Below are 26,574 nucleotides of genomic sequence, written 5' to 3' on the forward strand. Positions count from 1 at the left end.
TCCAGAGCAGAAGATCAGGAAGGCTCCTGGCCCAGACAGCGTGTCACCATCCTGTCTGAAAATCTGTGCAGACAAGCTGGCCCCCATCTTCACATAGATCTTCAACAGATCACTGGAACTGTGTGAAGTTCCCTCCTGCCTCAAACGCTCCACAATCATCCCGGTCCCCAAAAAACCCTCCATCTCTGGATTAAATGACTACAGGCGTGTCGCCCTGACATCTGTAGTGATGAAGTCCACTGAAAGACATTACAGGCCCCATGCTGGACCCCCTGCAGTTTGCCTACAGGGCTAACAGGTCAGTGGATGATGCTGTCAACTTGGGACTGCATTACATCCTGCAACACCTCGACTCTCCAGGGACACATGCTAGAATCCTGTTCGTGGACTTCAGCTCGGCGTTCAACACCATCATCCCAGACATCCTCCACAACAAACATCCAGCAGCGGGGCAAACAGCACTGGCACCCCCCAGGGGTGAGTGCTCTCCGCGCTGCTCTTCCCCCTCCACACCAACAACTGCACCTCAGGAGACCCATCTGTCAAACTCCTGAAGTTTGCTGAATGTACTTCCTGCGCCAGCTCAGGAAGCTCAATCTTCCAAAAGGAGCTGCTGATCCACCTTTACAAAGCCATCATCCAGTCAGTTCCCTGCACGTCCATCACTGTGTGGTTTGGATCTGCCAACAAAAAGGACAGGAGCAGACTACAACAGACAGTCAGGACTGCAGAAAAGATCATCGATGCCAACCTGCCCTCCATTCAGGAGCCAGGAAACATCACTGCAGATCCATCTCACCCCGGACACAACCTGTTCCAGCTTCTCCCCTCTGGTAGGCGCTACAGAGCACTGTACGCCAAAACCAACAGACTTAGAAACAGTTTCTTCCCACAAGCCATCACTCTGATGAACAGCTGACTCTGACTCACAGTGTCAGGAACAATTCCTGTGCAATAACCCAGTAACTCTGTCTCTTATCAGCCACCTGTTTACTTGTTACCACTTAACATTTATTCCTCATTCTCTACTTCAGAGCTGTTCATACTGTTCATATTGTATATTGTATATACTGTATACCAAATCCACCAACCTCAAGTACATAACACCTGGACATAATACTTATTTATTCCAGCATCCTTTGCACTATGCTCCATCACACTGTGTACATGTATGAATGTATGTGTATGTGCACCTGTATACCACATCCACCTCCGACATGTACATAATAATAATTTACTCCTGCATCCTTTGCATTCTGCTCATTGCACTATTACACTATTGTCTCAATCTGTCTATTTTGTTTTTGTTATAGTGTGTATATATGTGTTCTCTATACTGTACCCTGTGTTTGATTCTATTACTGTATTATTGTATAAGTAAGCACATTGTGAGCAATGTACAACCCAGAGTCAAATTCCTTGTATGTGTACACATACCTGGCAAATAAATATTCTGATTGTGATGTAAAAAAGCATTGGGAATCTGGAGAGGGAACATAAGATTTATTGATCTTTATCTTATTTATTTACCATATTTACCATTATTGTGGCAGCAACCGGGCGGCACAGTAAGAAGGTCGCGGGTTCAAACCCCCGTTGCCTCGGCCTTTCTGTGTGGAGTTTGCATGTCCTCCTTGTGTCTGCATGGGTTCTCTCTGGGTGCTCCGGCTTCCACCCACCATCCAAAAACATGCAGACTAGGTTAATTGAGGTGTGCGTGTGAGCGTGAGTGGTTGTTTGTCTATGTGTGGCCCTGCGATGGACTAGCGACCTGTCAGGGTGTACCCCGCCTTTCGCCCGATGTCAGCTGGGATTGGCTCCAGCCCCCCGCGACCCTGTACGCAGGATAAGCGGTTGACGATGGATGGATGGTGGCAGCAACCTCTAGTGGCCGTACAATGGTAGCAAAGGAGGTTTACATATTATAAATAGGCAGAAGTTAAGTGCAAGGTTTGGATGGGTCAAACCCTGGACTCAGGAGAACGTTATTCAAGTCCCATGTGAAACAAAGTAAATGTTCAGTTATTTTGAGTTTTAAGTTAAATAGCATTAGTGACAAATAGCATTTGTAACCGCATTAAATAGCATTAATGACCGCCACATGACCTGGTGACTTTGTCACGTGACTTCCATAATTTACTTACTTTAACTCAAACCACAATGTTTTCCTAAACCTAACCAAGTATGTTTTGTTTCTTAAACCTAACCAAACTACTGTTTAACAACATTAACCTCAGGTCATGTGACTTACATAAGGTAGTTAATGCTCCTATTTGTCATTTTGGGAGGAATGGACAAACGCCACCGATATGGCACCAATTTAAGAAACGCTCATTTGTGTCGGTCACTGGCTCGGCATGGATAAACAAGCTATGTTGCCGTTTAGGTTGGAGAACTTGCTGGGTGTTCGGAGTGTATTTTACTGTAGGAAAAAGTCATTGTTAAGAGGCAGAGTTGGATGATTGAGGGTTCCATAGGCTGTAGTTCTGTGTGGTACTTCAAGTGAGATGCTGATTTTTTCAGTGTTGATCCAAGAGCTCTAGCATCTTTCTCTAACCTTAACCAAGCAATCTGAGTTGTCTAACCAGAACCATAAAAACCTTAATAGTGCTTTAGTTGCCAGAAGTATGGTACAGGAGATTTAATAAAATATGTTAGCAGTGTTAGCAATCATTTAGAGTTATAGGAGATCCAGAATATCCGTCCCTTGTAAGAATTAGCATTCATATGCACATATTTGCCATTAAAAAGAAGATAGAAGTAGAGAGATGAAAGAATTTGTAAACTATATTAGACAGAACAAAAAGCCTCTCAAACTTTATAATCTCACTCAAGCTACAATATAATTTTAATGTTTTATGACACAAAAATATGTCAAACCTAATTAAACATCAGAACAAGAAAAGGAGTAAACTGTGAAGATCAATTTCACCTCTCTGCTGCTAAAAACATAACTCATTTAAATCTGTCTTTGCTGTTACAATGTTTTACAGCAGTCTGTTTTAATTTGGGTAGGGGGTGACATGATGTTATATTATTCATTTCGCTGATCCAGGTGTGAACTGACAAGTAGTTATTTGGTAACATTGACTGATTGCTGCCTGATTTAATTGTGCAGCAACCACACTGTATTATTCATGGTGTGGCACTTTTAACTTGGTAATTACCAGCTGCTGGGACACAGTGGGACACCAGTGGTTATGTGTAAAAACAGCTCGCTCAGTAAATTCACTTACACAACGCACACAAGAAATAGTTAATCACTTATTGGGTGTACTGGTCTGCACTCTCTTGGGTTAGTTATGCTGTTTTGTGCATTTTGTGTTTTACAGATACAGTCTGTTGACATTTTCTTGAAAACTTTATTTCTTTTTTGGTAATCTTTTTAACTAAATTATCTGGCTAAAGGAAGCAATTTGATAATGCCTTCATTTATGAGGTTATGTCATAGGTTGATGTCTACCTAACATGAAACATGGATACATTCACGAACATTCCTGGAAAATTATTTTGTAACAAATGTTGTAATTCAGTTTTTACCTCGATAAAACCTTGTACTTCAAACCGTTGTGCAGCATTTTGGAGTCTAATAAGCCTTTAAATACATTCATCTGTTACTGGACTTCCTGGATTGTATCTCTCGGGTGCCTTAAAGATGCAGTAAGCGATTCTGGAGACATCCACCAAACATCACAACTGGAATAGTATTGTGTGGCTCAGTCCAAGCAACTTTGTTTGTTTCCCATTTATAGAGACAGTGCACACACACAGAACGGACAGCTAGCGGACCGTGAGGAAATACTTGCTAAATTTGACAAAAATAATTATTTTGGATTAGAATCGCTTACTCCACATTTAATAGCCTCGTCCTGTGTTCAATGTTGCTTTAACGTTACCTGGTCCGTACTTGTAAAATATCCACCGCGACTTGTAACGTCATTTCAAGTTTTTAACGGAGTGAAGTCTGTTGGTGCGTTCCATTTGACATGGGAAGTCGGAATTTCTGAGTTCCCAGTTGGAACTTTCAGCTGAAGTTGGATTTCCGACTCGGAAAGTCGAGGACAACCGCACTACCCCGACTTCGTGATCCAAGATGGCTGTCGGGGTATCAACAGTTAGTGAAAGCTGTAGTTTATACTGTTTATTAGCACTTCTGCGTACTTGTGACTCATATAAATGTTCGTACACAAAGTGCTGTCCAGCTGCTGTCTGTGGACATGTTGCTAGAGTGTTTAGTGAGTAAATACCGCACAATGCGTTTTTTTAATCAACCGGCGTATCAATAGCTAACCTGGCTAGTTGTAAATAAACAGCTGGCCGGGCGAGGTTTTCCGACTTGGTAACTGGAATGCCATCAACTCGGGTGTGACGTCATTCCCAGCTCCGACCTCCGACTTCCGAGGTAAAAGGAACGCAGCATGTGCGAGTGAACACATGCATCGACCCCGCTAAGGTAATGTCCTGGCAGTGGCAAATAGCTTTGGTTTAATATTTGATTTGATTACATTAATGTTTAAGTTGAGATTTACAAGAAATATTTTATTGCTACTGGGAATACTGCTGGTAAAAAGCACCTTATTTGTTTAATATGTATATAATAATAATATATAATAATGTATTTAAATTTAAATAATTGATGGTTTAATATAGTAAAACCTGTTCTGCATGTAAATTGATATAGAAATGTTTTGACAATGTTGTTAGGTAACTGATTACAGTAAAGAATCTCTGAAAGTCATCTCTTCACAAGAGTTATTCAGTAAAATGTTAAAAACGCCAAAACATTTGAAGACATTACAAAGTAGAGACTAATGTACAACCTTTACTGTCTTTTGAGGATGACCACTTCAGTCCACTGTTTTCATTAAAACAGACTTGACAAAGAGTTTGTCACGGTCAGCAGTGTATTTCATTCACATGGTGATGCACCTGGAACTCTCTGAGGTTGAAACTCAGTTCCGAGCAGTCTGGAACGCAGCATGAGTAGCATAGAGCTGCTCAGTGTTTGTTTCTACCTCCTCCCAGGAGTTGGAGTCAGGTGTATGGGAGTCCAGAGAAGACCAGCTGCTTGTCATCAGCCAATCACCTCTGCTACTTATTTTCGTTTCACTTCCACTCATAGCCAGATTGTAGACAGTACTTCCTAGTCAATTTTAACCTCAATTTCCTGTGTTGGTAGACTCCTGTCCTGCACCATTGGGCTGCTGTGGCTCAGGAGATAGAGCGGGTTGGCCGTTAATCGGAAGGTCGGCGGTTTGATCCCTGGCTCCCCCTGGTTGCGTGTCGAAGTGTCCTTGGGCAAGATACTGAACCCCGATTTGCCCCTGGCGGCTGTTCCGCCAGCGTATGAATGAGTGTGAATGTTAGTTTCCGTTTGAGCACTTAGGCTCAGTGTATGAATGTGTATGACTGGTGAATGCAGATGTAGTGTAAAAGTGCTTTGAGTGGTCGAAAAGACTAGAAAGGCGCTATACAAGTACGGAGCATTTACATTTACATTCACCACTCCTGCCTCACCTGGACAAACAGACCTTGCTGTCTAGTCTGAAGCCCTTTAAAACTCCACTCTGGATTCTGCCCTCCCAAATACCTCAGACTCTTCCCCTTCCCTGCACAGAAACATTTGTGGGTGCGTCTCAAGTCTCTTAATTGCATCCACGTTTCTCTCACTTGCATCTTTTCCTCCCGCCCACTGGGGATGCATGGAGAGACGCAAGAAAACCAAGCCAGGAGAGAAGGGATTAGGAAATATGTTTTTAGAGACATGAGACGCCCTTTCCTCCGAAGCGTCACGTGAAGCGACCTCCGTTTCTGATGACGGTGGCAGCTGATCACCGCCTACACTTTTGATGAAGTTTGTGTCTGCACACATGCACTTTTCTGATATTAATAAAGTCTCAGTTATCAGTGCAGAGCAGCATGATTCTCTCTGTAGCTGTTACCAAACACCTGCAAATCAATAATTATAATAATTTATATTATAATAAATTATAGGTTAGGCCAACTGTAGGCTCTGTGTCCTGCTCAGAGGCACAGGATCATTTCTACAGGCACAATGCTTAGGCTAAATTATCTGCATTTATATTTATTGATTCTGATTGTGAATTCGTTTTTGAATAACCTGGAATATGTTCATGCTGTCTTGGGATTAATTAGGCTGTTTCAGGGAAATTTAAATGATGTAGCCAAACTCATCTCAAAGTCGACGCTCAGTTTTAGGCTTTCCGTTTATTTCCTCGTCAGATAACACTACAGAATACAATTTATTTGCAAGTCATGTCACTCCTCACCTATCAATCACTGCGCACCATTATATAAATCCAAGTTGTTGTTTTTTTTTAGCGTAGCGGCTTTCATTCATACTTTCATCAGCTGAATTTAGGCTACTTGCGGAGCCGCCACCTGCTTCAATCAGATGCAGTAGATGAGACTGTCTGGCTTTATTTTCCCTTGCTTGCTTCATTAAAGACTTCAGTGCAGTTTAGTTAGAAGTCCAACTCCTTAGGCTAAGTGTTTACTATTTAGGCTATTGTTGTTTATTTGACTAAACACAGGAATGACCAGCCTCACATGTGACTGAACAGAAATGAGAGAAATGATTTAAAACAGACTCTCCGACTGACTTTAATTGTCTCCATAATAAAAGTTGATGGGAGAAATAAAAGAAAAAGAAATAGGCCTTTCTAATAGGCCTAAATGAAGAAAGTTGTGTGTGGGGCTTTTGTTGTTCAGACCTACTATGAAGAATTTAATTAGATAGTGAATCATAAAACAAACCAACTCTTTGCAGTGATGCACTTGAGTTTAATGTTATCTGTCGTGATGAATCAGATCAGTCCGATCAGCCACAGTGTCCAATCAATATAACAGCTACACAATAAGGGGGCGTGTCGGTCAGTAAACTTCCACGAAGGATGCACTGATGTATCCTCGCTCAGAGATCGCTCCTTGGTCCTTGTTCCTCGGAGCGCAAATAAGAGCTTTGGGACGGCCTGCCAGATGGCAGCCTGCAACAACTTCCGGTTCAAGCGAGGATCGAGGAAACGACAAATAAGAGACTTGAGAAGAACCCTGTGAAATAACCTTGGTATTATTTGCATTTCTGGCTCTGTGTTCTCTGTCTGCACAGGGGTTTGAAAACAAATGAGCTCACCTTTAGCAGTGAAGACGCGCTTAAGATTCTGCGAACCTTTTCTTTCCATATTATTTTCTCAGTCCTCATTAATTTGTACAATTATTATTCAATTATTAAAAAAGCAAAGAACCTTGGCTAGATGACATGTGGTAACTTCCATCCATTTACCTAGGACGCAATTCTTCCGAGTTTACAACATATGTGAAATAAAAAATAGCTAAATAGGATAACAACTTGCAGTTCAACTGTTTCAAAACAATTAAACTAAAGTGGTCTAATTGTGAAAGGCTTCTGTCCCAAACTGAATGAGTACATCATCAAAGAAAACCTTCCTTGTGAATAAAAATACACCACATTTGCACAATGGTACAGTCAGATCCTAAATGAGGCCGACTTGTGAGGATTCTTTAAATGGAGGTGATATAGCAACCATCACAGATCGTTAAAAATAGACATGCTATAGCTCTGCAACAATCACAAAGATGAAGTCCTCATGGGAAAAAAAACCTTTATGAAAGTTGTAAGTTGTACAGTAAACTGTAGCATTTTAGTAGGCTGATCTAGTCAGTCCCTTTACAGATGACAAATATGCAGACAGACGCACAGCCAAAGCAAATACTTTTGGCATGCATGTTAAATTACAAAGTAGTTAGTATGTCTTTCTGTCCTCAAACAGAAATAACCAACAGAAAGTTTTTTTTAAAAGAGGAAGAGCATGGGACAACAAAAGGAGGAAAGTGAAAGAAAGGGGAGGAAAGCACTTACCCTTTAATCCAGCTACAAGATAGCGGGGTCAGGGTTTAGAAGAAGAAGAAGAAGAAGAAGAAGAAGAAAAGGAAGAAGATACAGAGAAACATAAAGACACAGAGCAAAGCCACCAACACTTTAACACTACAGCAGTTCTACAACAAAGAGCGAAGCAGCAAATGGAGACAGAATAACAGTAACAGTTGGAAACATATATGTCATAAATGTTGTGAGGACAACTGTGCAGTAGGAGACAGAGTGGGACATCAAGAACAAGAGAGAACAAGAAGCTGAGTAATAAAAAGGAGGGCCTAAACTGCTTTTTATTCTACTTATTGTTCACTGATTGCTACAGTATACACTTACTATATAGTAAGTGGGCTTCTAATGCTACTATAGGAATAATATAAAGCATTAAATGTGGCTGCAACAGACAAGTGTATCCCATTTTTTTAACAATGAGTTCAATCAATCGATGTCACTTGTGCTGCCAATTTCTGGCCTGACAGGGGGCCTTCAAGTTAACTGTTTGAAATGCAACAATTATAAATATTTTCCTAAAAATGTGACCACTATTGTCGAAATGGATGCTGCATCATCAAGTTAGAAAATAAAAAAATTATAGACAACAACATGGTTGCATCCTGTTTGAGGAGAAGCATTTGTGTGGTATGAGAACTAAAAGACTAGTCAGAATCTGAGTGTTGAACACTCACAGAACTGAGAGATGGGTGCATCAAGCTGTGGCGCCGTGCTCCCCCTCGAGTTGAGTTTCTGGACCTGGGTGGGAGGAACTGGCTTGTGGGACTGGCCGGTAGCTCGGTACATGGCTTGGACCCATAGGATCCGATCCTGCTCATCATCACTGGCAAAGATCACAGTGTCGCCCTCTTTCACAGCGTTGAAGAACGTCCGACCGCCATCTAGACCTAAAGGATGGACGGAGGAAGAGGAAGCTTTGTTTATGTTTATGTGTTAACAGGACCACACATTCCTGTTTGTGTAGATACGTCAGAATAAAACACCAAATAAAATTACATGACTATTTAAAAAAAGTCTCATCATCAGTACATTGTTTGTTATGAGGTAATCACAGAATGTCATGAGTTACATTCACAAGCAGTTTTAAAACTTATTGTGGTCACTTGCTCCAACACTCACAAGACATCTCCTAAAACTCAAGCTAAGATCAGCAGGATTACATTCATTAGAAGTAGCGAGGGATGGAAAGGCAATTTATCTGTTTTTTTTAAATGGTTATATAGAAGTCTGTTTAAATCTATAGGACACCTTTAATCACTTCCTTGTTGGATCCATGTACAGTTGTTCACCCCCCACAGTCCTGAGAACAGGTATAATCAGGCAACAAACGCCTATGTGGGTGGACTGTGCGTGTACAGGAACGTTAACAACAAATTGAACTTCAAATTGTGACACTTCCACTGCGTTGCTTGTTGTTATGCACTGCGCAGCTGTGTCATGTGGTTTCTGTTACCTGGTTGAGGGTCGGTGTAGTCCACGGTGTAGCCATCCAGTTGGAGAAGCTCTACAGGCTCTGCCTTCTTCTCTCTGTAGCTGCACATGGCAAAGGTGTACTGACTCACCTGCTCCAATCACAGAGAGGGGAAAAGTTCATTCATCAGCTGGCTCAGTGCATTAATATGGTGGTAAGTTAGCTGTTAACCATTTGTTTTGTATGTTTTAATTCACATCAGTTAAACATAAAAACAAGCACACATCACCACATGACAACATCAGGATCAGGGGAAAGCATTAGCAGCAGGCAATAACAAAAACACAGCATGTAAAAAATTACCACATTATGAAATTGAAACTTCACTGTCCCTCGGAGGGGAAGTTCTTCCTAAAGAAAATGTCAAAAACCTTACTAACCCTCTGCTACAATAAACTTGAAAATCTACAATCTTTCAAAGACTTTCCAGTATCATAAAGAAATGCAAACTGATGTCACAATTCCATGTCAAGTCACATCTTTTCAACCTCCCTCCAGGAGGCAGATACAACATGGCAGGACCAAACAGATGAAGCATTGACTCAGATTCCAAAGAGCAAAACATTTGAATCAGAAACACCTTAAATCTTGCATAGCTACATTTGTTTAAGCATATACCATTTGCAAAGGCTAGTCTGGAAAGTTTTAAATGCATTCAGCTTTAGTATTAACATGTACTGTAGGTAATTCTTGTTGCTTATTTATTTATTGAATTAAAAGTGACAGCCACCTGTGAGAAATATGAACATATGTGCAGTTGAGCTGCTTGGAGTGTGAGGAAAATAAAATATGTTCATGTGTTTGTAACAGTTGTTAGGTGGTGTATGGTTGCTACAGGCTGGTGGGCTGGAGTCGAGTGCTTAAAATGTGTATGGATGTTAGAGTAATTAGGCATCAACTTAAATATGAGGTGCTGTAGTGAAGTAAGATTAGTGTACAGTTAGTACTTAAGTCTTTTTTGAGTCATGTAGCAATGTTAATGAATGTTTATTTTAATCTATTTACCTTTAACAAACCAGCCTTGATTTTCAAGGAACCTCATTCTCCTTTATTGTTGACATTATTCACCCGTGCATCAAGAGCTCTTTCTGAAGTAAAATTTGAATTATCCAGACTGTGGGCCTTGTTTTGAGGATCTAAGCGCATGGCGGAGGCGCATTTAGGCCGTGACAGAATCTTTTGCTATTTAATGTTGGAAAAAAATTGTCGGCACACCAGGCACGTGGTTCAAAAGGGTCGTGCTCAGTCTGTGAGTTAGTCATGGGTGTGTTGTGGGCGTAACATGCAGTAAAACAATGTCAATAAGTGTTGTCTCCCATTCTATTTGTAAAATTAGGAGCGCTTCTACCTTGGTGCATTGCTATTTAAATGGCCCATGAATTGCACATTATAAAAACTATTGTAAAATATAAATAAATAAAAATATGCAGAGAGAGAGAGAGCTCATGTGGACGAGCGAGGGAGTGAGGTTTCTATGTAAAGTGTATGAATTACACTGCAGACTGCAGTCTTTAATGATTTACAATCCTGTTGCCGTCTCGTGCATAAATGTGCACAGCGTCTTTGTTAATGGGGAGACGATTCACTCTATTTCACCCCTATGCAAGTCACCTGCTATTAATCAGAAAGTTCATTTTAATGACCAGACCCAAACAATCTTCGGATAAAAATGTGATCTGCACATCACTAGAACCCGGCTATGCAGGCGCATCTTACTAGCTGAATAATGCGCCCTTGAAATAGCAGGGAAATACTGTGTCATTGACTTTAGAGAAGGTTTTTGTTGGTCAATCGCGCAATCAGTTTCTGCTGCCTCTAGATAGCAATGCAGCAACAATGCAAGTGACCACACCTCATTTTAAGACCAACACTCACATGGGTGCACAGATGAGCGCAAGTACATTTGCTACTTACACAATGTGGGCGCTGGGTGTGAAAATGTAAACTACATCAGTTGGAAACTAGCAATGCAAAACTTGCGCTGCACTGTGCACTGCTTTGCACCGGGTGCAAGATAGGGCTCTAAGAGTCTAGAATCATGCTAACATCAGCATGCTAACATGCTCACAATAACAATGCTAAAATGCTGATGTTCAGGCATAATGTTTGGGCACTCTGAGTGTTCCTTGTTTTTGATTAAGAAGAGGGCTAACCCTATATAATTCTTTTGAGCTGAGAAGCATCAGCCCAGTAGAAAACTAAAACTATGATTTTAAACATACACGTGCAAGACACACAGAGAGGAGAGAGAGGGACCAGAGAAAGAGAGAGAGGAGGGGTACGTATTTCACATGTCCACAGGAACGTGCACAGCAATTTTGGGGTGCAGGTGCTCAAGGGGAAAAAGGGGCACTTCTCATAATTATTTATTTAAAAAAATGTTTTTTTAAACAAAACGTTAAAAATACTAACACAACTCTGACTTATTTACCAATTTACTGTAATTCCGTCAGACACTTGCACTTGTTTCATACTGTATAACAGATTCTTAGTTTACACAGAGACCCTCGTCTTCTTTAGTATTCACTTTTCGGTTTATTACCAGAGCAGGCAAAAGCAAAGGAAACTGTGCGACACAATTTGTTTATTTTGCACAAGGCAATCAATCGTTTTAATTCTTTTGGTGTTATTGGAAAACATAACACTGTCAAAATCAACAAATCGTCACACTAAACTGTGGCATTGGCTTCACACAGACAAGCAACAGAATACTGAATTGCCTGAACACATGAATGTGTGGACCAAATACATTACTATTATAGCTATTACACTTGTACTACGTGTACTGTAGGTAGGTTTAATTCTTGTTGCTTATTTATTGAATTAAAAGTGACAGCCACCTGTGAGAAATATGAACATATGTGCAGTTGAGCTGCTTGGAGTGTGAGGAAAATTAAATATGTTCATGTGTTTGTAACAGTTGTTAGGTGGTGTATGGTTGCTACAGGCTGGTGGGCTGGAGTCGAGTGCTTAAAATGTGTATGGATGTTAGAGTAATTAGGCATCAACTTAAATATGACACTTCAAAATAACGTCACACTAAACTGTGGCATTGGCTTCACACAGACAAGCAACAGAATACTGAATTGCCTGAACACATGAATGTGTGGACCAAATACATTACTATTATAGCTATTATAATTACACTTACACACACACACACACACACACACACAATAACTGATGGTGACAAGGACTTAGTTTCACATTTGAGGGAGGGCTGTCTGTATCATGTAAAGATATATCAGCATAAAACAAACTAACAGAATGGACAGTTATTAGATTCCTCATCGAATAATTGTGGCCATAGTCTTGTCACTGCTCCCTGTGTTGGTAACAGGAAGCGTAGTGACACTGTGTTGCTAGCTGGAGCTAGCCTGCTGCTACTGTAGCTGCCAGTCATACCATCCTGTCGTCACAAATCACCAGGCCTGGCCAATCCGCTGTCGTTGTCACCTCTGCCACTGCAAGTGGCAACTTCTAGCTGCAGCTGCATTCTGTGTGTGTGTGTGTGTGTGTGTGTGTGTGTGTGTGTGTGTGTGTGTGTGTGTGTGTGTGTTAGAGTGTATTGCTCATGTTATGGGGACATAAATCTGTTTCACAGTCACATTGTGGGGACTCATCTACCTTTTGGGGACAAAACCTTAGTCCTCATAACGTAAATCATAACATTTTGGGGTGGTTTAAGGCTTAGGTTAAGGTTCGGGTAAGGGTTACATTTAGGTAAGTAGTGTTTATAGTTAGGTTAAGCCTCCAGGGAATGAATGTAAGTCAATGTAATGTCCCTGAAAGTGACAAACTCTGTGTGTGTGTGTGTGTGTGTGTGTGTGTGTGTGTGTGTGTGACAAATGAGATTCCCCACAACAACACTGATGAGACCTAAGGGCAACTAAAGCATGGAGGGAACCGGACCGACTCTCCAGCAGCTCCCTGGCCTCCAGGACACCACAAAGGCAAATCAGAGTCTAAACTACCGACCCCCCCCCCTCCACCCATACCCCAAAACACCAGCTTCCTCTCGCTCTCTCTCTCTCTCAGCTGTCAGTCAGCACGAAGAGAGACAGAGGAACAGACAGTGATGAAGAATGAGAAAAGAAGAGAGTGAAGAGGATTGCTACAGTCTTTTATATTCACATCATTACAGGAAACACATGGACATGAATACAGATGATTTGCTGGATGTGGCATGTGTGTTCACAAACAAACTTCAGAAGCCAAAAGTAAAAACATTCTATCCAAACCCTGACATGGTTAATATAATTTCTGATATTAAAGTAATTGAACTGAAATAAATAGAGCTGGATTAAAATAAATCAACCAAAAGAAAATTAAAATTGAATGAAACTGACATAGTGAAATAAAGCTAAATTATCTGAATTCAGATTTGTTGTATTAAACACAATTGAACGGGAAAAAAATAAAAATAAATAAAAATGCTGAGAAAAAAAAGAACTAAGACGAGCTGAAGTAAATCAAAGTCAAGTGACCTGAATTAAAATGAAATGAATAAAAGTGAAATGAAGTTAAGTGAATTGAAATGCACTGAATCAAAATGAACTGAACTGATGTGAATTCAAATGTACTGAAATTAACCAAACTGAAATTAATTCAACTGAAATAAAGTGCAGGGAACTGAGTTGAATTTAAGTGAATTTAAATCACTTGACTATAATTAACTGAACTAAACTGAAGAGAATTGAATTGAAGCAATTTTAGGGGAATGGAGAGACAGATGGTGGGCACATGTGCAATGAAATTTGGTCCACCATGAGCACACAAGGTTTAGCTGATCTGTAATCTGCCTGAATGCTCTGAGGAGGCCACAACCACTGTACTGATTATGAACTGATGGACAAAGAGGAGGGGGTGATTTAAGGACAAAGAGGAAGAGTGGAGGATGAGGAATGAAGAGATGACAGGCAAGTGATAGATGACAGGGAGAAGAGAGAGAGGAGGAGGAGAAAATGAGTCCAAAGTAGAAGACGTGGAGGAAGAAAACGGATATGGACAAAGACAGCAGGACTGAGAAGAGACAGAGGGAGGGAGTGGATGAACAGAGGCGTAACTTCTGAGATGTAGTACGTGTCTTATACTCATATTTCAATTCCTAATTCAGTCCAAACTGTTGGTTGTACTAATAAGGATACAGTATACGTTGTGTACAGAGTATGTTGTACAATGAAACTGATCTGAACATTTAAAATCCAGAAATATTATGCACCTTCACTTCTAACATGATGTACATTTGACTATATGACAGAGCTGCAGCTCTGTTTAATGCAGCTTTGCTGTATAGGTTATTTCTGTATGCAGGCCTCTCAACACTGGCAGAGAGGCTTGTGTAACAAGTTGGGAAAAGGATAAGGACAAATTGACACATCAAAAAAGGCCTTAAAGCATATAGTAAACCATAGTACATTTACATAGTAGATAAAGCACTCTAAATACAAACTAGTATAAAGTATTCTAAGCACATAGCACAACGACTTTTTTTCTCTTTTTTGCTTCCTTGGGATGGGATTTGTTGACAAATAGAACAGCTCTTCTAATATGATGATCTTCCAGCATATCTCAGGGTGTGGTAAGAGTTTTTATAAAGTAACTGCACCGAGTCTCATAATCCTGCTCTTGCTCTTTGCTCACCCTGTGCTGAGTGATGTAGCATCGCACTATGTGATCACAAGTACAACACACCACACCTGACACCCAGCTGACATGTTGGGTATGGTAAAAGGTCCAGCAGACTTTAATGCCCCAGAGAGGTCAGCGCTGCAATGATTTTACAATACATACAATATCATAACGAGGAAGTGCTCCTTAAACAGTTTTTCCTAACCCCATGATACCTTGCATGAAGTATGGGCGTACAGAGATATGTACAGAGATATTGGAACGCTGCATGCAACTATGCTTTATGCTCCCATATACGAAATCATTCATCCAGATATCTCTAACAAAAATGACTGGATTGGACTGGACACTGATTTTGACTGTTGACAAACGTCAAACGACAAACAGGCATTAAATGAGAGGGTACAAATGCACTTCTTATGGCAAAGAAATCTTTAAAAAGTTTTACAATTCCAATAATTACTTACAAAAAAACCTACATAATGTTGTTTTATGGGTATGAACTGAAGTATGACTGAAATGCTGGTACAGCAGAAGTTTGTGTGTGGTCACCTTCTCTTCTACATGGCACACTGCTATAAAAAAAACACCTACTTTTGTGGTGTGTATTCCTCATACATGTTAATCTTAACACTTCACTCTTAAAACAGCTCTTTTGATCTGTTTTACAGCTAGGACTAAAAACATTGTACAAGTGTGGATACAGTCAGCACAGTCAGAGACACGTTTCATAATACTAAACTATGTGTAAAGGATAGGTTGACATTTTTTAAGTCTGCATTAAAACAATATTCACATGCCATATGGACACTAAAAGAGTTATTTGTTACTGTAACCTAGTTAGGGTACTTCTAATGTAAGAGGTGGGGTAAAAAATCCACAGTCATTGTTAGTTAACTGTAACTATACATCCTCTGTATTATGACTGAGACTTTAGAATGCATTTTTGAACATCACTTACATTAAAGTTGCACTAGGAAGTGATCACTTCACAGCCAGGAGAATAGGAATGATTACAGTCCAACGAATCCTTTATCGTACATTAAGCATGTGAGTACTCTATCAAAACATGAACCAGCAAAGGCTGGAATATCTGAAGGTTTTATGATAGTATAACTTCAGGCTTTTGTGTCCAAAAGGAGGAGCCAAGCTTAGCAAATATGTTTGAGGGAAATAGATTCAAATCCAAGTGTGAGGTGGTAAAGAGAGATGTGGGTAACAAAATGGCAACAGCGAGTATTTACTTACAAGACTTTTCATAAGAAAAACAGACAGTGAGCAAAGAAAAAACATGAGCAAGTACATGAGCACTCAAACACACGGCAATAACCAGATAGTGTCTGTGCTGCTCAAGACAAACATCCATGCACATCTGCAGACAGACATAAAAACAAACACACACACACACACACACACACACACACACACACGAGTGCGCAGTCTATTGACCAGTGTTTGTCACTTGCTATATATTTAGCTGGGAGCCACCGAGAGGCTTCAAGTTGGCGGGGCTCAGGCTTTTCTAGCTGCGAGTGTTAGGCCAGCTAGTGTTCACTCGACTTTGTCAATCTGCTGTCAACTTGTAGCTCTGAGACATATCCTCTGACATACCCCCCACCACCCCTCCCCCTCCCACCCCCACCACCACCACCACACTCCTCGCCTACTACCCACCTCCCAATGCAGAGGAACACCAGGAAATGGCCGCTACCATCGCCCACACCCCCACCTCCCCATCTCCCCATCTCCTGACAAAAGCCTGCTTGGCCTCTCCATCATTCCTCTGACAGCCAAGGGAAGACAGCTTGGCTGCATCTCGCTTCCTCGCTGCACACACACATGTGGCCAGTGAAAATATTATCGACACGAAGCGGTGCTGATGTTGAAGGCTGCTCAGGGTTATCTCTTGGGTGTGACTGGGTTTTTTAGCTCACCATACATTCACTTTAGTCCAAATTTGATCTTGTGGAAAGTATGATAGAGAGCAAAGATCAAGAAAACATGTTTATATGGCTTTCTCCCTGTTAGGAATATGAATTTATGATCTTCACCAGTCCATCTGTGATTCCCCAGTTTTTATAGATCAAGATATAACAATTGTACAGTCAAAGATTTATTTCTATTGTAGTTCTCAAGAACTTTAATAATGCTATGGAATATATACTTTTGTTAGACATCCTAATTTCTTAACAGGGTTCTGTAGATTTTGTGAAAATGAAGGATCTGCATGAAAATGTGTCCGTCTATCATCTACAGCAACTTCAACATATCAGGGATTCTCAACTTTTTCTGGTCTCTTAGCCTCCTTTAATCCTTAAAGACCTGAGCTGTACAAAATAATTATATGTGTAAATTTACAGCTAGCAACTAAAATGTTTTTTCATTACTGAATCATCTGACTTAATTGATTATAAAAATAGATGCAATTAATTTTATGTCACTCGACTAATTGATTAATTGAGAAATCATCTCTGCAAACTGTATGTCTTTACAAAATGTCTGAGCTGACAAAGGCAGAGGGTGCGTGCCATGGCAGGTTGTATTTGGGTCAAGTATGGTTGCGAATGGATTACATAGAAATAACGCTATATTTCAAACTATTTCATCTACCTATATACAAATTCTATAAATCTCAGTCTTATAAATCTCTGGCACCCCCATCTGCATAAGAAGAGACACCACTTGGGATCCAGGCCCTCGGGCTGAGAGCTTCAGAGTGCACTAAGGCTTGCAGCTGAGACAGGTGTAATGACTGCAAGTTCATTAGAAAAACATTTCCTTTCGTGACTGGCAAAACTGGCAACTGAAAGATATTAGTAATGCCACTGCTCATTCAAACACCTCGCCCACTGTATGAAGTGTACCATGTTTTGTGTATGTTCTTGTTTTATCACATACAGTTTGACTTGTAGCACAACTATATTATCTGTGCTTACCTGAACCAGCACAAAGAATCTTTTCTTCCATCTTTTCCACACGTTTTTGCCAATGGCCCATAGGTACCTGTGGGATGAAACAAAACGCTAATATTTAGCTAAAAAACACAGAGATTTCTCAGTGCGGCCTTCATGCAGCTGTTGTAAACTTCTTTCTGCATTGCCTTGACTGATATGACAGAAGTCTGATGCGACAGGCCGCATCTGCAGAAAGGATACATACAGAGTGGTAGAGTTGTGCATCGACTGACCTCTCCTGGTAAAACGCCATAACTGCAACCAGACGCTTCACATTTTTCATCTCATTGTTCTGTTCTTTATTTGGTGTTTTGTGTCTAAGCTGACAAACCTTCCTTTGCACAGATATTTGTTGTAGTAGGATAAGCACAGTACTGCAACTAATGACACTAAGAGTGCCTCTTCTCCATTTAAGTGTAAGTGTATCGGTGAGGCAGCGTGCACAGATAACTCGAAGTGGGGCATCTAAAATACATAGCAGCCATCCTTAATTTGACCAGTAACACCTGTATGCACTGTAGAGTGAATTGAAATTAGGGCTGTTAGATTACTGACACTAATGAATCAATAACAACAAAAAGTACATCCCCCGTAAAACTGTGTACATGTGCTTTTAAATGGATCCATGGAGTACAGAGGTGACTAACACATTCCTAACTTTCATAACTAGGACTGGGCAATATTATAAAAATCATTTACTGTAATTTTGAAGAAATACCTTAATAATGATAAGCATCATTATAATGTCTTCATGCAATACAGATAATAGTGCTAAGAGGGCAGACATGAGTCATCATTCTGACACATTGTCTAATTAGGGTTAAACGGTTGGTCATTTTGCCTGAAACTCCCCCAAATCAAATCACTCTGCTAAATCATGTTTCCATTTATCCACCCCTTTAAAGTGTTTCACTGTATTTTCTCTACACTGTACATCTGTCCCACACAGTATATTCTGTATCTACAACTGGAAGTTGCGGATATGTACGTTTATCTAATCCAAAACACGATCTTTATGGTTTATGGTTTTCTATGAAATTCAGCATTTAATATTTGGTATCTCTGGACACATAGAGATCTAGACTAGACTTTGATTTATAGTAAAGTTCACAACCAAAGTTTCGAGGTGCAGAATTCAGTAAAAGACTAACATTTGAAAACAAATGATCAAACAAATATATCAAGCGTAAAAGAAGTTTGTGACAACGACAGAGAACTACACACTTTGTTTGTGTTATTTTCCAAAAGCTCAGTGCCTGTTACTTAAATTATTTCATTCAGCAATAAAGACCAAATAGCAGTCAGCTTCCATATCTACTCTTTTCTTCTTAGAAATACAAGTGTGTATTCTGCAAGTACTAAGGCTTGTTGTGTTGCGTTTTCTTTTTGATTTGACATGAAAACATGATGCAGAAGGAAAAGGACAGGGAAAGGGCTTTTGTCATAAAAGAACATCTGAGGGTGAGGACCCCAGTTTGGTTAGTCTCTATTGCTCCCAGGCTCGCTGTGGGTCTGCCTGGTTAGCCCTGCTCCGTTTGCCTCAGTGTGCCTTTCCCCGCAGTCCCTCCCAGAGCTGCTTCTGCCTGTCGTCCCAAATAAACCAGCATCCATGAGGTGACACATGAGGGCCCTGCCCGCATGCTGAGCAGAGAGTGGGACCGGTAACATGGTATAGGAAGACAGTGTGGGCATCTTACAGTGCAGCTCTGCAGGCTCCTCTAAGGCACTCAAAGAAGCATATGGAGGGGAGGGGGTGAGGAAGGCAGACATGCAGCTCCTCGCAGCTACAGACAGAAGAGCAATGCTTTGAGGCAGGAAGTGTGTGCACCAGTGTGTATAAAACACTGTCACTGCCACTGCAGGCATACAGTCATCGAATTCACTCATGTGGTGGATACTTACTGCTGTCGAATTGTATGCTTTAATGCAGGGGTTCTAAACCTTTCTGGCAGTCCGACCCCTTTTTGAAGTTGAAAATATTTTCTTTTGGCTGTTCTGCGCGCTGTTAATGCGCCCTGGGCGCCTCGCGTTTTGGCTGCCTGCTCCACCTTGCGTTTTTGAATGAGTGCATGGAGTTGAAAAAAATTCAACTCTTGCCCGACGTCATTCACGTTTTTTCCCATTGTCCAATATAATGAATGGAGAGACGGGCCCTCAGTTGTGCTGACGGAAGTTTACAGTCTGTTCCACACCACATCACAGACATCCACAAACACTTTCAACAAAGACTTTTTGTCATTCATAAACTCAGGACTCTATCAGTCAAACCACACCTACTGCTTCTCCTGTACCGTAGTATCATTGAACCCATCCTCTTGTACTGTGCTACCTGCTACTTCACCATGCTCTCTCTCTCACCAATAAGAATAAGCTTCTTAAAATTACTAACACCTCCTCCAAAATAATAGGTCTTCCCACTCCCAACCTCCCAGCCCTCATTAATACTGCCACTGCTCGAAGAGCAACTACCATAGTACAAAACCCCAGCCACCCTCTCAACTCATGCTTCACCCTTCTCCCATCTGGCCGTAGATACAGACAGCTGCTCTACAAAAAGGCACACTTCGGAAAAAGTTTTGTACCCTGTGCTATAAGAGCGTTAAACTTACAGACAAATTAATAGTGTCACTTTTGTGTTATGTGTAGATATGTGTATATTGTCCATATATGTCCTTAGATGTGTGAACTATGCCTAGTGATGCTCTTTGTACAGACTGTGAAAACAAATTTCCTCCACTGAGGACAATAAAGAATGAATCTGAATCTGAATCAGACTCATCCTAAAATAAGCCTTAAACCAACCATCATTAAGACGAAGCTCCTGCACCAGCTGGTGGTACTACGAGCGGTGTCTCCTCTTTTCGAGGGTCTCATGTGCCCACACGGATCGCAGTTTCCCTGTCTTCTGCGTGATTGTACACCTCACACACTCAAAACAGTGCCAGAGCAGACGCTCTCCGTTTGTCAGATGTTTTTAGCAACAAAACAAACAGACCTGTGAGTTGTGATTAAGTTTCTATGAAGTAAAGTTGAGTAACATCAGTGTTGGGGCCAGTTTTTTGTGGAATGAGAAATAAGGTGACAGAATTTAACACAGGACTGTAAAATGCAGCTTGAATCCCAGGATCCGCTGGGAACAGTCGGGTTCTTGGGTTCAATTTCAGTACACTAGCTAGGTAATCCATCAAATTGAATCTTCTACCGCAGATCTATGATGAAAGACTCTGATAGCTGATACATGCTGAGCAGAAAAGGCAAGCCAGTTTAATGTCATTAATTCCATCTATGCCGTTACACAATTCAGAATCTTATCAAATGGGCTCCATGGCCTTGTATTGGTCTGCTGTGGGTCCATCATTAAAAAACATTTACCTGTCATGCCTTTTAGTACATTGGAAAATGAAGTCTGTGTAGTAACAAATAATAACCACAAGAGGGAAGCAAAACATTACGTTTGGGCAAAGAACCTCCAGTAAAACACCTATTCCATAGTGCACGTTGCTGATTAAAGATGCAGTGATAGTGTAGCGCACAGTAAATAATAAACTTTCACATTTGCCTGTAAAGCCTCTATCTGACATAGGCCTACTCACGTAATGTAGACGTAAAGAACACTTGAGTCCTGGGGATTTCCCCTCTCTTTGGTGAACTCTTGACACCAACCTATGTTAAAAAATACTATTTGGTTGAAAGCCAAAAGGTTATGTTTGTTTTGTTCAAGGACTTTTATTGCACTGTTAGGATAACAACTTCTGTTGTTTAACACCCTGATAGCATATTTTTGGTGCTTTCCCAGACTAATACAGAGATCATGAACTAAGAAAGAAAGAAAGGTGTGGTAGGAGAAGGTGCACAAGCAACAAGGACGACTGCAGCCTTGAGAGGATGGTCACGCAAAGCCAATTCAAGAACTTGGCGGCGCTACACGAGGAGTGGACTGAGGCTGGAATTGTCAAGAGTCACCATGAATAGAAAGTGTTGCATTCTTAGTGTCAAGCCACTCCTGAACCAGAGAATACGACAGAAGCATTAGAAGTAGTACTTACGGCTTTGAAATATTTTAATATTTATTTTTTATTGGCTCCCCAGTCTGCCATAGCCGTTAAAAGAAATGGTTTAATCTTTCTTTTTATGTAAGGCTAAATATTCTAAACATATATTTAGGAATTCAAATTAAGTTTAATATGAATTTATTTATTTAAAATTAAAGTTGCATTGTTTCTTATATTATAGAGACTGGTGATGTAGCGCCCCACCTTTTCCTATTTGGGTGCAGGTAACGTGGGTGAGTTTTCAGTAACTGGGGACTGAAGTCATGGTTGAGATCCAGTCTATCGACCATTTAAGCACTTTTTATATCATGAATGTTTTTTTTTTTCATTTCAATGCTTTATGAAATTGATTTAGGACAATGTTTGGAACATTTTTAAGTGTGTTACATAAATTAATATGATTTTTAAAGTGACGAAAAGTTCTTGAACATGAGTTGGAACTCGTGCCCGCAGCTTTTAATGTCAAAAAGCTGATACACAGCTGCTGCAGCTTAAAGAATAAAGCCAAAATTCATACACGCCATAACAATCCATCTCAGTAACACATTAATGGAATACACAAATGCAATCACAGTCAGATCTACTCACATAATCTATTGACGGGGTCAGTGATATTATAAGCCTGTTAACATACACAGTCACACAGTCTGCAATTTTCTGTCTTCCTGCATTTGGCAGCTGCAACTGTGTTGCTTTTAGCAAGTATTATGTGTTTAACTTCTTCATATTTATCTAATATCACAGTTTGCTCTTTATAAAATATGCCGTTCTGCTACCAGTAGACTTGTCCATGTTTGCAATTGGTCATCTGCTGCTACCACCACCAAGAGTTTTTTTTTTTATCAGGGTGGAGCGACTGTATAATGCCTTAAACTGAAAATCTGATAAATCAGAATAGGTATCTAATTTCAGAAATACCAGCATGCAGAATCTCACTTCCACTTACCCACAATGCTTCATGTTCTGTGGTTTGTCCATGCGAATAGCCAGTTTGATCTTGAGGTCATTGTCTGGACAGCCTTTAGACACTGTCATCTTGTGAAGCTCAGACTGCTTGGGACTGTTGGGAGTCGGGTGGAGCACAACCTGGAAACAGACATATAATAATAATGTGAGCTAAACACTATATTCTGTACTGTATACTATTACGGTTATACCAATTTAAATGACAATAATGTAGCAAAATATCTGTTTTTTTTACCTTCCCCAGCTCTTTATCTTCCAGAGCCAACACTCCTGTGCTCTCAGTAAACAGCTTTACCTTCACAGCAGGTAACGGCTGGGTGGTGGTGAAGTCACCCTGGGTACCCCAACTGCACACACACATAAACAGAAACACCAAGGTACAAACACAAGAAAGAAAGCACTGTGTTAGTGATGATGATGCCTCTGCGGCTGTTGCATCTGACCACCTAAGCTACGGGTCCAGCTAGACCGGAACTTGCAGGGGTTTAAAAAGCAGAGTTTTAATGTATTTCAGCTTGTTTGTCATTTCACAGCCGTCACCCTTACTGTTTGGGTTCACAATCAGCACCAAACAGCAGACACAGTTAGTGAGTAGCTGGTGAACATAATGGAGCATTCAGCAGCTAGAGATTTTTCTCAAGATTTATAAAGGTGCATCTCATAAAAGTAGAATATCGTGGAAAGGTTCATTTATTTCCCTATATCCAAATCTCAAAATATTAGAATAAAGAATTTATAATACAGAAGTGTCAACCTTCTGAAAAGTTGAAAAGTTCTGAAAAATGTTAATTTATGTACTCAGCATTTGGTCGGGGCTCCTTTTTGCATGGATTACTGCATCTATGCGGTATGACATGGAGACAATCGGCCTGTAGCACTGCTGCAGTGTTATGGAAACCCAGGATGTTTTGATGCCATATATTTTCACAAAGAATTTAAGCACATTAACCAGCTCTCATGTTTGGACTGCCTGTAACTTCTCACAAAGGACTGGAACACTAAGAACTGCACTAAGGACTAGACTGCTAAGAACACAATCAGTCATTTGTCAACCAAAGAAACAGGATGTCACCCATGGAAAAAGGGTCAACCAAGCGCTTTTTTTAAGCTTAGAAGTTAGGAGACTCTCAGGAACATCCTAGTGGTGACATTATATACTTTGTGAAGATGGCCCATTGTGGCTAAACGACAGGACATAGGACGCGCAACAGTTGCAGTAAGTGCTGGACTTGTATCAGTGCTTTTCATGTACAGCACTGCCATATTTCCTTGGTGTTTGCAGAGATATTGATATGAGGCAGGTGGTTGTGCAGAGTAATAATGTTTACAGTGGAGAAATCCATTTAACATCCCACGCAACCTCAGATATTACTCACATCCTCTACTGAACAGGGAACTCGGAAACTCAAGGAAATTACCAATTAAAAAGCCCAGGCTTTTATTTGTTATTGAACTCACCCTGCCTATATTTGTGACAAGTGTCTATATGGGACAGGCCGTTACTTCCTTTAGCACAAATATGTTGCCTCAAGAACACACTGGTGCTCATTGTTAATTGTCCGTAAAATTAACTGAACGATTGAATTGTGGAGAATCTAACCAATGTATGATGTGTAACATGTCCATATTGACAAAAGTTAAACATTCTTTTTTTTAATGTCATATCTCAGCAGCTTAGAACTAGCTCAAGCAGGTGACCCCTACATCCAAAGAAAATCAGACCAGGCTTCTAATTGAGACCTGCATGTACAGTATTTGTCAAAATGTGTAGCCACACCAGGCCAGTAAGGGCATTTACTTGGGACAAGGCTTTTAATTGAAGTTTCATGGTACATGCAAAATTTAAGTCTTTAGAGACCATGCCTTTGAATGTGAGGCCGAACTGCTCTTTCTTTTAAGGAAGGCCTCTCCTGTGCAGGAACTATCCATTACCATTGAGAACTCTGGTGTTCCCAGTTGGACGTGCCATCCATCCTCTTCAGCTCATCCAGAATGCAGCAGCTTGGCTGGTCTTCAACTTACCCAAACTCTCCCACACAACACTGCATCCTGCACTGTCTACCTGTGGCTGCTCAAATCCTGAATGGAGCAATGTTCAAAGACTGGAAGCTTAGAATTGTCACTGGTGAGAATGCTTCCAACTGGACAGGGAAAAAAGTAGTATGAAAAAAGAAATGTTTGTTTATAAATTTTTGTAGCTTTGTAAGATATGATTTGTTTCCAGCATTCAAAACATACATGTGAATGACTATTCTTCCGTTTTTTTCATTTTTTTAAAACTTGGTCTGCAAAACATGAAAGAAAGCAGCTAACTACTTGTTTATAAAATGTTTTAAAAGTTGACACATTTAATTTTTTAATTAAAACGGAAAATATAAATGTATACCCTAAATGGTCAATGTTTCTTGGGTGGATACAGACCGCAAAAGGTCATATTTAAAAAAGTTTTTTGAAATTGTGTTAATTTAGCGTAGTTATATTGGAAAATAGCAAATCATATTTTTTGCAAAATATTTTTACATGCTTGCCCATTTAAGGGTTAACATGCTCAGATCTGTGGAGATGACAGTGGACTTCAGGAGGAGCCCCCCCACTCTGCTCCCTATCACCATTCTCAAAAGCCTTGTGGAAACTTCAGTTCCCTGGGATCCACAATCTCCCAGGGCTTAAAGTGGGAGCCAAACACTGACACCATTATAACACCTCTAACCCCTAACCTCTAACATGCACGTCCTGTGCTCTTCTTCTTTAATCACCTTATAATTCTCTTGTATTTATTGCACTATTTTCCCTACCTACCTACTTTCCCTACCCCATAGATGCCATACATGCTATTACCTAGTATTTATTGCTGCAATTCCTAAAACAAATCCAGAAAAATGTAAGTTAATGCTACGTTACCTAACTTAACTTACTACTGAATGTAAAGTTATAAAGCCCTACTGTTTTTGCTTTTTAATGATTGTAATAGTGAATAGAGACCTACCCAGCTTTACAGGAGCAGTATTAATCCTTAATATTGTTGTCCTCTGTCTCAGTCGTCAGGTGATGCGGTGGTTCACTACCCTGAATATAACCTTCAAATGTATAATGGTATAATGCAAACATTTCTGTCCCCTTTCTGAGATCACTCTTTATGTTTTTCCAAAAATCTGGCAATATTTCTTCAGGGAGTGTAGTTATAGACAGTGGCAGCACCGTGATAAATCCGAGGTCCGACAGTTTGTCGGACTTAGCGACAGTAACAAAGGGGGGTTTGGCTTAGCGAAGGGTCAATTGTTGTCCCTGCTGAGCAGGGCCTGCTCCGTCCACTGGTTTGGTCCACTTAACGATCCTCCACAAATAATCCGAACAAAACTATATACATATCATTTAATTTTCATCCTCCTCTCCTTTATGGTGCCAAACCTGCCAACCACTTTGTTCTGGTCAATATTTATGTCCAGCTCTACAGACAGCAAAGTGAGATTTGACAGTCTGGCCTCATCCATTCACAAACGCAACTAGGTCTTAATGAGCTGCAAACGGCTGAAACTTCGTTTGGTGAGGCATGGCATGACTGCATCGGTGGTAAGA

At 40.5% G+C, this 26,574-nt stretch overlaps 1 protein-coding gene across 4 annotated transcripts in view; it reads right to left on the reverse strand.

The window, feature by feature from the left end:
- The window catches only part of LOC123956496 (calcium-dependent secretion activator 1), a 153,601-nt gene that overhangs the window by 92,218 nt on the left and 34,809 nt on the right, over window positions 1–26,574 (reverse strand). For 2 of the 4 annotated variants that reach the window (XM_046028711.1, XM_046028713.1), the window contains exons 5-9: window positions 23,234–23,345; window positions 22,979–23,118; window positions 17,963–18,029; window positions 9,378–9,486; window positions 8,599–8,811 (exon numbers count right to left, since the gene is read on the reverse strand). In XM_046028711.1, the coding sequence (XP_045884667.1) occupies window positions 8,599–8,811; window positions 9,378–9,486; window positions 17,963–18,029; window positions 22,979–23,118; window positions 23,234–23,345 (641 nt within the window). Of the gene's footprint in view, window positions 1–8,598; window positions 8,812–9,377; window positions 9,490–17,962; window positions 18,030–22,978; window positions 23,119–23,233; window positions 23,346–26,574 lie in introns of all 4 variants that reach the window. The other 2 variants (XM_046028710.1, XM_046028709.1) reach the window with 1 other exon arrangement.

Source organism: Micropterus dolomieu, linkage group LG18 (genome assembly GCF_021292245.1).
Source record: "Micropterus dolomieu isolate WLL.071019.BEF.003 ecotype Adirondacks linkage group LG18, ASM2129224v1, whole genome shotgun sequence".
Lineage (NCBI taxonomy): Eukaryota > Metazoa > Chordata > Actinopteri > Centrarchiformes > Centrarchidae > Micropterus > Micropterus dolomieu.